At 45.4% G+C, this 13,886-nt stretch overlaps 1 protein-coding gene across 5 annotated transcripts in view; it reads left to right on the top strand.

Moving 5' to 3' along the window:
- Extl3 (exostosin like glycosyltransferase 3) overlaps positions 1–13,886 on the top strand; it is an 89,801-nt gene that overhangs the window by 60,618 nt on the left and 15,297 nt on the right. For 4 of the 5 annotated variants that reach the window (XM_027390322.2, XM_027390321.2, XM_027390324.2 and 1 more), the window contains 2 exons: positions 3,435–3,528; positions 5,619–8,230. In XM_027390322.2, the coding sequence (XP_027246123.1) occupies positions 6,083–8,230 (2,148 nt within the window). In that variant the 5' untranslated portion in view covers positions 3,435–3,528; positions 5,619–6,082. The remainder of the gene's footprint in view (positions 1–3,434; positions 3,529–5,618; positions 8,231–13,886) is intronic. The other variant, XM_027390323.2, reaches the window with a different exon arrangement.

The following is a 13,886-nucleotide window of genomic DNA, read 5'->3' as shown; positions in this document are numbered from 1 at the left end:
CTATAAGAGCTAGTTCTAGGACAGCCTCCAAAGCCACAGAGAAACTCTGTCTCAAAAAACAAAACAAAAAAATACTGTTCCTCATGTTATGGTGACCCCCAACCTTAAAATTATTTTTGTTTGCTATTTTATAACTGTAATTTTGCTGTTATGAACCATAATATAAATATCTGTGGTTTCTGATGGTCTTAGGTGACCTCATGAAAGGGTCATTTGACCCTCAAAGGGGTTGCAGTCCATAGGTTGAGAACCCCCGTGCTCTGTGCTTTAAACCATCTCTAGATTACTTATAATACTATATTAATCTGTTTTCTGCTATTGTCACAAAATACTTGAGGTTGAGTAATATAGAAAATAAAGAGGTTTACTTAGCTCCCAGTTTTTTTTGTTTATTGGTAATTTCGTACATATATACCATATGTTTGATCTTACCAGTCCCCCCTCCCCCCGCCACATGCTCCTTCTTTTCATAGCCCAGAGTCCAGTCAGTGCTGACCTCTTGTGCATGGGTGTAGGCCATCCATCAAAGCATGGGCCATTTTCCTGATCTCTGTCCCAGCAGCTTTTCATTGCCCAAGCACCTCAGCTAGGGGTGGGACTTCATGAGGTCCTTGCCCATCCTCCTGGAGTTTTGAATGGCTTGATCTTGCTCATAGTTTTTGAGGCTGAACATTCAGAAAACATAGTACTGACTTTGGCAAATGCCCCTTGGCTGTGTTGCCTTCATGGTGGATGACGGCATGGTGGAAATTAAGACCACAGGTGGGGCTGGAGAGATGGCTCAGTGGTTAGAAACATTAGCTGGTCTTCTAGAGGTCCTGAGTTCAATTCCCAGCAACAACATGGTGGCTAACAACCATCTGTAATGAGATCTGGTGCCCTCTTCTAGCCTGTAGAGGTACATGCAGACAGAACACTACATATATCATAAATAAAAAACCTTAAAAAAAATAAGACCACAGGTGGTTTAGTTTTTGGTATTATCATATTAAAATTTTAATTATTTTTAGATAAGAGTCTGCATACATTGTCCATGTTGGTCTTAAATTCCTAACTCAAGTGGTCCCCCTGCCTCTCTGCCTCCCAAGTAGCAGGCACTTGTCATCATTCCAGGTTAATAGTTTAATTCTTGGGCTGGAGAGATGGCTCAGAGGTTAAGAGCACTGGCTGCTTTTCCGGAGGTCCTGAGTTCAATTCCCAGCAACCACATGGTGGCTCCCAACCATCTATGAGATCTGGTGCCTTCTTCTGGTGTAGAGATATACATGGAAGCAGAATGTTGTATACATAATAAATAAATAAAATCTTTAAAAAATAGTTTAATTCTTATAAGCAAATATATGAAATAAGATGGAAATAGGGAGAAAGTGACATGAACCTAAAAAAATCCTGTTTCTGAAATCAGTGTATGCACTGCAGTCATAGTCAGGATGTAGAAGAAGAGTGGACTGGGGAGTTAAAGGATGGGCTAGGGACATTTACCCTAAGTGAGATTTAAAATAAACCCTAATTTGGTAATACACAGGATAAGTTGGTAGACTATGGTTTCTGTGAGCTAGAACTAGGGTAAAGGCAGAATAATAATTAAAAAGGGGAAAGTGTAAAAATTATTGTAAACCATTATTGAAACTGTATTATCATGATTATGATTGCAATAAAAATGATAAGATTGGCAGGAGACCAGGTTTAGACATAGGAGCAGGAGATTGAAAACTAACTGAAGCTTGTAGCCAGTCTGCAGTGCTTACATGCTGTCTCTGAGTTTTGTCATACTTCTGACAAAACTCAGGGTAAAATGGGCATCTAACTGTGGGGTTCCATCGAGGGCTAGCTGCTCTAAAGTGTGGCCTTTCCTGAATATAGCACATAGTTTCTGACTGGAGGAATGTGGAATTATGGACAGAACTAAAAGTTATTTGGAAAATGAAGTCCTTGAAGTGACTGAAGACCTCAGGAGAGGCAGGGTCCAGAGCAGCAAGGCAAGTGTTGAGGGCGTAGCTTCTAGATAATGCCTGGCATCATGAAAGCAGATGGATTCATTAACAGATGATGCTGAGAGCCTTCCAGAATACTTTTAAGTATGAGGTAGGAGGAAGACTGGATGTCCCCCAGACAGAAAAAGAACATGAGTCAAAGATGTGGGCGGGATACTAAAACTGTCCTTCCGTAGAAGTTAAAGGAAGAAACTGAGGAACTGAGCACAACTCATTCATTAACTCACAGTGGCTGCAGTGGTGACACAGCAAAGCCTGAGCAGACGAGGGTCCTGCTGTCAGGGATAGGGTTTAGTGTGGGAGGTGGGAAGAGGAAAAGAGATGGGCAGGGAAGGAAAGGGGAGAGGAGGAAGAAGAAAAAGAAAGTAGGTTAATTTCAGAAAGTGTCAGGGGCTAAGAAAGGCAACTTTAAAGTGAGAGCATCAAGAAGATGAGAGTCAACAGGAAAAGCAGAATATTTCAGAGAGAGCAGCAAGGATGAGGTGGTCTGGTGGGTGAACTGCAAGCGGGCAGTATAGCTCAATTTGAATGAGCAGGGAGCATGGTGAGGGCTAAATTGGATATGGGGGGGCAGTGCAGTGAGAGGCCGCATTCGTTCCTACGGGAGGGAGAAAGTGACTAGTTTGCAGTGTATGGGGGCAGTGGGGCTGGGCTGGGGCAGGTGGCAGGCACTGGTGCTGCAGCGGGTAAGGGTTAGAAAGATGCACAGTGCACCTGCCTGCACTGAGAACACTGAAGATCACTCGTCTAAGTGTTGTGTTGGCATTTATTTCTAGATGAGAGAAGATCACATGAGAGTTCAAGGGTTTCTCTCCCTTTCATGCTTGAAAACTGTAGGTCGATGTTTAGGAGGCAGAGTCCACATAATTAGCTCATGCTGGTGGAGAAGATAGAACTTAGTAGATGAAATTCTTTAGAATCGGCATTTGTTTCCATTCAGATACTTATTTCCATTGTCAACTCTGCTTGTATGTTGGGTGCACTGGGAGTACTGTTGCCCGGATGTGTAGAACCCAAGGTTTCCTGCCTTTGCTTCCTCTCTGTGGGATGACAGGTATGCCTGCACACCTGGCTCACGGCTGATGCTGGTTCATTTATGCCTCCAGGTGCTCCTCATCTGCCCCATTTGTCCCAAACTCCATTCTAGGTGTAAAACATCATCTCACCTACAAAGAGCTCTGAAAGTCCTTGTATCCTGCCCACATCTTATAGTTTTCTGCTTTACACTCTCCAGCACTCTTAGCAAGCAACAACTGCCTATGAAAAAGTCTTCCACTGTCTTGGTGTTTGTCAGTTGTACCTGCTCATTCCAAACAGCTCTGCTTGGTGACTGCTGAATCTGCATGGGTGCCTTTTCAGAAAGACTAAAGTCTTTATTAGCAGTACCTTCAGTAGTGAGCACTTTTCAAACAGTTCCTTTCCATCTTCTCTTTAAATCAGGAGAGCAAGCTCTGTGTCAACCGTTTCAAGATTCATGTGTGGAAGCATAATGCCACTACATAAGAAAGAGAAAGGAAGAGCGGTGCGGAGTAAGGTGAGCGGGGAAGGCACTGGCTGCGCGGCCTGGGTCCTGTCTTGGCTTCTCTATTGTGTTATTTACTCATCACTACAGCAGAAGCACAAACATTTGAATAAAGGGATAATGTGGGTGCTTTAGAAACGGAGGTCATGAGTCGGTAATAATGGTGCAGGCCTTTAATCCTAGCACTTGGGAGGCAGAGGCTGGTGGATCTATGAGTTTGAGGCCAGTCTGGTTTACAGAGTGAGTTCTAGGACATCCAGGGCTACATAGTGAGTCCCTGTCTGCAAAACAAAACAAAGAAATACAGGTCTTGATGTGGGATGTTCGACTGTTTATCTGAGTTTGGAGATTTGTTTTCATTTTTATTTTTTGAGGTAGGGCCTCACTAAATACCCCTGCATTACCTAAAACTCACTATGTAGACCAGGGTAGTTTCAAGGTCAGAGAGATCTGCCTGCCCCTGCCTCATGAATTCTGGCATTAAAAGGGTGCTACCACACCCAGCCCCAGAGATTTATTTTAAATCATGTGTTTGTGTGTGGATTTGTGCGGTAAGCATGGGTGCTTGTGGAGGCCAGAGGCTTTGCAGCCCCTGGAGCTGGAGTTGTAGGTGGTTGTGAGTGCTGGGAACCAAGCTTGGATCCTCTACAAGAGCTGTGAGCACTCTTAACTGCTGAGCCATTGTTTCAGCCCCTCTTTATCAAGTTTAAATTATCCAAAGTTCATATTTCAAGGGTAGATTGTTTTACTCTTTGTCATCCTGATCACTTGTTCTCCTTAAACCTTAGTAAAATGGTCATCAACTTTTTGTTTTTACCTAAGAGTAGAAAAGACCTTATCTGACTTTAACAGTTGTACATGTGCAGCAAAGATGGAAGCTGGGAGTGGCTTAGCCTCTGAGCCAGTCAGTCCACTGCCTTGTAGAAGTGTTCCTGCAGTTGGTTTTTCTTACTATCTCCCTTCCCCCTTCTGGGGATTAAATTCACAGATTTGACAAGATAGACAGATGTTCTGCAGCTGTTTGTATCTTGTCTCTTAGACTATGTGAAGTTTGATGAGGTCAAGGGTTATTATACATTCTAGGCAAAACATATGTTAGACTGCAGTTGGGCAGTGGTGGCATACACCTTTAATCCCAGCACTTCAGGAGGCAGAGACTGGTGGATCTCTGTGAGTTTCGAGGCCAGCCTGGTCTACAGAGTAAGTTCCAGGACAGCCAGAGCTACACAGAGAAACCCTGTCTCAAAACAAACAAACAAACAAATACAACAAAAAATACATTTCAGCCATGCTTTTTTTGAGGCAGGGTCTTACTGTGTAGTGCAAGCTGGCCTTGAACTCAAGATTCTCCTGCCTCAGCCTCCTGAGTGCTACCTGGAATGGATGTGCTATTCTCCCTGGCTGTGAATTTGTTTGTGTGAAGAAGTGAATGGGTGAAATGGAATGTTTTTGGCATAGAGTAGTGTGACTTGACTTCAGTTTGAAGGGAATGTAGGTAGAAAGCTTCCATAGGTTGGTCTTGTAGAGTTTGGTGAGGGAACTGGGGATGCTGTCAGGATGTATGAGTTTCAGTACCTCACATCCTCTTATTTTCATAGCAGGATAATACCTTGTTACTGCATGCACATCTCTCCATTTTACAAGATTAGGTCACTGAATATGAGGGCTGACAATAGGTCTGGACCATCCTTAAAGGATGAAGGATGATACCTCTCATTTCTACGTATACTGTTCCTCTCTGAAAGACCAGGTTACTATTTCTATTTTAAGGAGTGCCTGGTGTCTGCTAATGGAAGATAAATAGAGGCAAATTGGAAAATACCTTTTATCTATTTCTGGGTGAAGTTCAAAAGAGCTCTCTTAACTCTTTTTCAACTCTAAATTTAACAAATTGAGCTTCTCAGAGTTGTTTTTGTTGAGTAGTTCACAAGGAGACCTTCATGTTAGGAGAGGACCAAAGTTAGATGGATGTTGCTTCCCCTTATCTCATGGGATGCCCAGGTCTCAAGTATTAACCACTGTGCTGGGGCAGGCATGTGGGATGGTAATGGAACTTTGAACATAATCTTTTCAAGACTGACAAGATTCTCCTTCTTTTGCAGGCCTGATTGTTGGTAGTGACATGGAGAACAGGGCTGGCATTTCAAACTACCAGCTGTTTTTACCAGTCACTACATAACTCGAATAGAAGCTATGCATACTGGCTGGTCAACAAAGCCAAGGAACAAAAGCTTATGGCAGTTAAAACGGTCCCTCCGAGCCCAGGGCCTTCCCCCTGGATTTTAACACCATGGATCTCTTCCTTTTCATCCCATCAGTCATGTGGTACCTTTTTCTATTTGATGACAACAACCAATACTTAGGATCTGCCTGACTAGGGTTAGAGACCTTCTGAGTCACAGCTGAGGAAAATGAAATTTCCATTTTATTTGGTGCCTTGTGCAGGGAGCACACTGACGCTTCCAGAAACTTGTGTGTGAAAAAGAGGTTGAGTTTTGTCAAACAAACTCATGGTTATGGCGAGTGATCCAACGTGATCAGAGTGGACAAGAGCCACAGAGAACTCATGACAGGCTATACCATGTTGCGAAATGGGGGAGTGGGGAATGGAGGTCAGACCTGTATGCTGCGCTGGTCCAACCGCATCCGGCTGACATGGCTGAGTTTCACACTCTTCATCATCCTGGTCTTCTTCCCCCTCATTGCTCACTATTACCTCACCACTCTGGATGAGGCAGATGAAGCTGGCAAGCGCATCTTTGGCCCTCGGGCTGGCAACGAGCTCTGTGAGGTAAAGCATGTTCTAGATCTTTGTCGGATTCGTGAGTCTGTGAGTGAAGAGCTTCTACAGCTAGAAGCCAAGCGGCAGGAGCTGAACAGTGAAATCGCCAAACTAAACCTCAAGATTGAAGCCTGTAAGAAGAGCATAGAGAATGCGAAGCAGGACCTGCTGCAGCTCAAGAATGTCATTAGCCAGACAGAGCACTCCTACAAGGAGCTGATGGCCCAGAACCAGCCCAAACTGTCCCTGCCCATCCGACTGCTCCCCGAGAAGGATGATGCTGGCCTCCCGCCCCCCAAAGTCACTCGGGGTTGCCGGCTACACAACTGCTTTGATTACTCTCGCTGTCCTCTGACCTCTGGCTTTCCTGTCTATGTCTATGACAGTGACCAGTTTGCCTTTGGGAGCTATTTGGACCCTTTGGTCAAGCAGGCATTTCAGGCTACAGTGAGAGCCAATGTTTATGTTACAGAAAATGCAGCCATTGCCTGCCTGTATGTGGTGTTAGTGGGAGAAATGCAGGAGCCTGTTGTGGTGCGACCTGCCGACCTTGAGAAGCAGTTGTATTCTCTGCCACACTGGAGGACCGATGGGCACAACCATGTCATCATCAACCTGTCCCGGAAGTCAGACACACAGAATTTACTGTACAATGTCAGTACAGGCCGGGCCATGGTGGCCCAGTCCACATTCTATGCTGCCCAGTACAGGCCTGGCTTTGATTTGGTAGTGTCACCGCTTGTCCATGCCATGTCCGAACCCAACTTCATGGAAATCCCACCGCAGGTGCCAGTTAAGCGGAAATATCTCTTCACTTTCCAGGGCGAGAAGATCGAGTCCCTGAGATCTAGCCTTCAGGAGGCCCGTTCCTTCGAGGAAGAAATGGAGGGTGACCCTCCAGCTGACTATGATGACCGCATCATTGCCACCCTAAAGGCTGTACAGGACAGCAAGTTAGATCAGGTGCTGGTAGAATTTACCTGCAAAAACCAGCCGAAGCCCAGTCTGCCTACTGAGTGGGCACTCTGTGGGGAGCGGGAAGACCGCCTAGAGTTGCTGAAGCTCTCCACCTTTGCCCTTATCATAACCCCTGGGGACCCACACTTGGTTATTTCATCTGGGTGTGCAACACGGCTCTTTGAAGCCCTGGAAGTGGGAGCTGTGCCGGTTGTACTGGGGCAGCAGGTACAGCTCCCGTACCATGGCATGCTGGAGTGGAATGAGGCCGCCCTGGTGGTGCCCAAGCCACGTGTCACAGAGGTTCACTTCCTGTTACGAAGTCTTTCAGACAGTGATCTGTTGGCTATGAGGCGGCAAGGCCGCTTTCTCTGGGAGACCTACTTCTCTACTGCTGACAGTATCTTTAATACCGTGCTGGCCATGATTAGGACTCGAATCCAGATCCCAGCTGCTCCCATCCGGGAGGAAGTAGCAGCTGAGATCCCCCACCGTTCAGGAAAAGCAGCAGGAACTGACCCCAACATGGCTGACAATGGGGACCTGGACTTGGGGCCAGTAGAGACAGAGCCACCCTATGCCTCACCTAAATACCTCCGCAATTTTACTCTGACTGTCACAGACTGCTACCGTAGCTGGAACTCTGCACCTGGGCCTTTCCATCTTTTCCCCCACACACCCTTTGACCCCGTGCTGCCCTCTGAGGCCAAATTCCTGGGCTCAGGGACTGGATTTCGGCCCATTGGTGGTGGGGCCGGGGGCTCTGGCAAGGAGTTCCAGGCAGCACTTGGAGGCAATGTCCAGCGCGAGCAGTTCACAGTTGTGATGCTGACCTATGAGCGGGAGGAAGTACTCATGAATTCCCTGGAGAGACTCAACGGCCTCCCCTACCTGAACAAGGTAGTGGTGGTGTGGAACTCTCCCAAGCTGCCCTCGGAGGACCTTTTGTGGCCAGACATTGGTGTTCCCATCATGGTAATAGAAATGGGCAGTACATTTTACTGCTCCGAATAGTACCACACACTTAATGCCTTTTCTAGCTTTTATCACTTTTGTTCCCTCACTAGTAGCAGAGGTGAATATACATCTCTCTCTCTCTCTCTCTCTCTCTCTCTCTCTCTCTGTGTGTGTGTATGTGTGTGTGTGTGTGTGTGTACACATACGTGTGCATGCTCGTGCTATCCTGGTGCTGGGGTTTGAGCCCAGGGCCTTTTACATGCTGGCATAGCATATTTATCGATTTATTTATGAACCCCTCTAGGTTCCCGTGAAGTTTCTGCTTGCTGCCTCTCAGGCTATGCTGGTTCCATTATTGCCCAGCATGTCCTAAGTCTCCCCTGGTGCCTCCACAATAGGAACTGATGCTGTAGCCATGAAGGTTCACAAAGCACCCTCTGTTATCCTTTGGGCATCTTCCATACTGATGATAGTAGTAAGAGAAAGCTGTCCTAGGGCACTTAGTAGGCACTGTGTAGTCTCTCCATCTCTCTTCTCTAGCTCTTGCCAAGACTGGCGTAACAGGAACTATGCTTAAGCATGTTCAAGTCCAGAAGCTTCCATCTCAGTCACTCCCAAAGGACTGAGAAATGACACAGGTCTTCTCCTGGGGTACGGCGGAAGTCTCTGGAAGGCTGGTGTTTCGGATTTTGATATTTGAGAGTTGAAGATTTTGAACCTTCTTTTCCAGAGTATTTTGCAGGCTGTATAATGCTTCGCTGTGTCTGAGTCATGGGTACAGGGGACACATTAACTGAGTGTGTAGAGGAGAGTGTGGCTTCTCAGGACTCTGCATGTCTGCCTACAGTACTACTTTAGCCATCTGGGAGAGAGATGTATTCCATTGCTCTTGTCTTAAGACCACCAAGCACTTAGCTGCATTGTGAGTTCTTTCTGGAAAAAAGGAACGAAGAAGGACAAAAGGTCTGGTGGGCTGTGCATTACTAGATATGTGCTTGAGAAGAATCAGTTTTTTGGGGATGATTTATCTAGAAAGGGGTTCTGGGTCTAGCCCAGTTTTTAAAAAGTTTGTATCATTGGAAAAGCCATTCTCTTAAAAGGTTTTCTTTCAGTTTTGTTGTTGTTTTCTGACATGGTCTCACTATATAGTTTGCTCTGGCTGCCCGGGAACTAACTATGTACCAAGATGGCCTTGAACTCACAGACATCCACCTGCCTCTGCCTTCTGAGTGCTGAGATTAAAAGTGTGCACCAGCATGCCCGGCTACTTTTGCAATGTTTTCAGAGCAGCAGTAGCATGATGTGATTTTTTTTTAAATGTATACTGTTAATGGGGAGATTTCTCTGAGAGACTTCCCCAAGTAAAGTGTGCATCTTTTCTAGGTTCGTTAGTTTTAGGTATGGTGGTTTGAATTTGAATGGTCCCTGTAGGTTTATATATTTGCATGCTTCGTCCCCAGTTGATGAACTGTTTGGGAAGGATTAGGAGTGAAGCCTTTTTGGAGGAGGTGTATTACATTAGATTTTGAAGTTTCAAGCTTCACACCACGCCCAGTATCTTGCTCTCTCTGCCTGTGGACCTTGTTCTCATCTACTCCTCAAGTATCACGCCTGCCTGCCTGCCCTACCACCATGATGATAATGGACTTAACCCTATGAAACTTCAAGCAAGTTTCCAGTTAAATACTTTCTCTTATTACATTTGCTTTGCTCATGGTGTCTTTTTACAGCAGTAGAACAGTGGCTAAGACAGGTGTTGTTGAGTTGTTTTAAAGTGTGCTGTTTTAGCCCAGGCTGTCCTGGAACTCACTTTGGAGACCAGACTGGTCTCGAACTCACAGAGATCTGCCTGCCTGAGTGCTGGGATTATAGGTGTGTGCCACCACCACCTGAATGAATAAATCTAAAATTTTAATGAAAAAATAATAAGTGTGCTGTTTTGTGAGCGACAGCTTTTCTCATACGTGGATGGGAGAGCAGCTTTGGCTTCCTATTTCCAGTAAGCGATGACTGAAATCCACCAGAGAACTTGGCAGAACTAATCCTTTCTTTAATCTGGTGGGAAATGAGTAGTCCCCTGTGATTTCTGGGCAGCCCATTGCAGTAATAGGATACCTAGCTAGAAATGCCAGAATTCTCCAAATGGACGGTTCTAACACTTTCTGTAGTAGCATGCAGTCTTTTCTAGTTATTTTTAAAAGGAAAGAGTTTCCAGTCAGAGAATTTCATCTACTTGGCTAAATATTTTGACTGTGCTTCCTGCTTAAGCGAAACAGGTATTTAGATCAGCAGTTGAAATTGCTGACCCTTGGTGGAGGCAGGTGTCAGGGCCAGCAACAGTTCTGTTTATAATGCTCTTCAAAGTAGGTTTTCCACCTTGATGTCCAAAGTAGAAGAAGTAGGTGTCAGGATTTCCAGCTGTAATTTAATGCATAGCTTTTCTTTTTTTCTAAGCCCAAATTTTCTGGAAAGGCATAAGATTGCTTATGAGTAAATAATATAAATATGCAATATATAAAATTAAAACTGTAAAATAACTGTGTAAAGCATGTAGCAAGCTAGGCGAGGCCTGCAAGTCTCAAGATGCAGTAACTTTGAGCAGTATTGATGGCTGGAAAGCGGAGGCTTGCTGTTAGGACTGGAACTTGCCATTTGTAACCCAGACCTTGCTCTTCTGCACACTGGGATAGAGGTGCATACCAATCCTAGCTTGCTAACTGTTTCAGTGTTAACCCTCTAATTTGTGCTGTTTTACTAGTGCTTTCACAGGACTCGTCAGCTTTTAAAAGTTCAAACAGGCTTATCTCATTACTTAAAACATGTACTGTTTTTGTGCTGCATTTGCCTCATAGTTAAAGTTATGAATGAAAACCAGCTCACTGTTACTCTTAACTCCCACCCCCTTGCTTTTGTTACATTTGGCTCCTCCCATTTGTTCAGTGAGTGAGTGAGCGAGCCAGTGCCCCTGTGGCCTCAAGTTCTTTGATGATGGTGCTCACATGTTAGAGACGTTGGGTGCAGCTTCCTAGGCCTCATGTTCTTCATTCCTGAGCTCTGTGGTTTGCTTTGAGTTAGAGGAAGCAGCTGCTCTTTATGCCTCTCCTCTGTATGATGGCCTGAGATGAATACAGAATACAGAATACACAATACAGAAATGCATTGTGCATGTGACATTGGTAGAGGCTGGAGGCGGTTAGTGTAATCTTAATGACAAGTGCAGTGCAGGTTCTAGGCTAGGATTGCCACCTTGGCCCACTGCATTGTGTTGGGAAGAAAGATGTGACGGGAGTCAAGACTTCTGTGAAGGATGGTGTCAGATGGCCAACTGACCTGGGAGTGTGCTCTGTGAAACAAGCAATTGTTACTGAGAGTTGCTCCAACTTGACTGATACAGGTCGGTAGATTCCCCCCCCCCCTTTGGAAAGCAAGGTTAGAAGTCAAACTTGGTGGCACATGCAAGTAATCCCAGCAATCGAGAAGTGGAGGCAGGAGGACTCAAGTTAAGGGCCAGCCTGGACTACAAATTGAGTTCAAGGCCTGCCTGAACAATATAGCGAGAAGAAAAAATAAAACAGAACAAATACTAATGGGTCTCCTAATTTGTCTCATTATCATTCTTTAATATTTATTATGCTGAGTGCTCAACCTGTAAAGCTGACAAGTTTGTTGTCATATTCTGGAAACTGCAGGGCTGTCTTGTTCCCGTTCCCCTTTACCCACTTACTCATCCACTGTCTGTATGACGAGTACTGGGCATTTCTGTGCTGGCACTATGTGCTATTCCTTCTGCTCAGTGCCGGCCTCATAATTAAAGCAGTAACTTTGGAATTAGCAAAGTGTAAACAGAAAATCTGTAATATGCCTTCTAGGCACAACATGAAGAAACAGCCAGGGTTTTTTTTTCTTTGTGTGTGTGTGGGTCAGAGTGGAGGATTACTGTTGTAATTTAAAACAAAACATCAACAAAAATGTGGATGTTACTAAGTTCTTCTGGTTGACCTGTTTTACATTTGATGCTTTTCTCAAACTTGTAGAGGCCAGTGTTGATCTGTGTGCACATGGGTTTAGGAATGACTGAGTCTTTCTGTCAGCCCAAACCACGATGGTTGGTTGCTGAGCATCAGTCTAGTGATTAAGCACTATAGCTTTGAAGCCAGCATCTGTTTTTGTTTTGAGGCAGGGTCTCACGTAGCCTGGGCTGGCCCGGGACTTGTTATGTAGTCTTGAACTTACATTCCTCCTGCTCCCACCTCCCATGTTCTGGGGTTAAAGGTGAAATCTCCCCCTTGGGATTCTGAATCAGAACTTTCCCCTTTCTTCCCTCTTGGGTTTCTTGACAGACATCCCAGGGATGGAATTCAGTGAACTTATGCACAAACTTGCTTGTGAAGCCAGGCCAGATCTTGTTTGCTGCTAATTCCCAGCTTTGTGGTCTGCCTTACTCGGGTCTTTTAAAGAATAAGGAAAGAACTATGTGTGATAGTACACGCCCTTAATTCCAGCACTCGGGAGGTGAGGCAGGTGAATCTCTGTGAGTTTGAGGTCAGCCTGGTCTACATAGTGAGTTCCAGGGTAGCCAGGACTATGTAGAGAGACCCTGTCTCAGGTGGAGTGGGGAAGGGAGAGTGAGGAGCCCCACTGTGAACTGCAATTTGCAAATGAATCCTTCTGTCTGTGCTCTGGGCCCCAGATCATCCTCATCACTTCAGTTTGCCTTGTTCTTGTTTTTGGACTCAGAGTTTGGCTGTTTGCTGGTAATTGACTCCAGGTTCAGCAGACAACAGGGTATTGTAGTGATTCAGTGAAGGAATCACCAGGTTCACACTATCAGAGGTTGAGTGGAATTGCTCTGCTTTTCAGACAGGCTCCATAGCCATGCTGCTTTCTTTGCACCCGTGCAGAGCCATCTCCTGGGGCTCTTGGGAAATGCAGCTTTGACTGGTGCAAGTGGAGGTCCTATTTCCAATAGTCCTGGCAATGTCCTTGCAGCTAGGCTTTGAGTCATACCAAGTGCTCAGGGTCTGTAAATAATCATGCAGGGAATTAATTTACAGAACCGATAGTCTTAAAGAGAAGCTTGAGGGGCTGAATTTCTCTGTATATATCTTCTGGGGCTGAGGAGGGGGTGTGTTCTGCAGGATTAGCAGAATTACAGTGTTTTGAGTGGATGCAAGGATTGTTAGGAAAGTGAATGGATGATGAGGCAGTTTGAGTGAACAGTCACCCTGTTCTACCTTCTCAGGTGGTCACATGATCTTATGTGGTAACATTTCTGAAATCGAGAGCATCTTAACATCAGTGGGATTTTACCATCACTAAACTTGCATTTGGGCCTGCCACTTCTGTCAACTTTCTGTTCCCTGGGGAACAAAGTATAAGGCATTGGTGGCTTCCCTCCTGGCTCTGTGTGTGTGTGTGTGTGTGTGTGTGTGTGTGTGTGTGTGTGTGTGTGTGTGTGTGTGTGTGTGTGTGTGTGTGTGTCCCATTCCACCGAGCATCCTAGCCAGGACCTCACACTCTAGGCAAGCCTTTTACCACTGAGCAGTAACCCTTATGTGTTCTGTTCTCTTTCCTGAGTGTAGTTCGGTCCCTTTTTGCTTTTCTTTAACTCAGTTTGATCATCTCTGCCTGTTAAATAGCCAGTCTGTTTCCTGGCCTAGAACTTAGCCTCTTT

The sequence above is a fragment of the Cricetulus griseus genome (assembly GCF_003668045.3).
Source record: "Cricetulus griseus strain 17A/GY chromosome 1 unlocalized genomic scaffold, alternate assembly CriGri-PICRH-1.0 chr1_1, whole genome shotgun sequence".
Lineage (NCBI taxonomy): Eukaryota > Metazoa > Chordata > Mammalia > Rodentia > Cricetidae > Cricetulus > Cricetulus griseus.
Note: the sequence above shows the minus strand (reverse complement) of the source record. Positions and strands in the feature narration are given on the sequence as shown.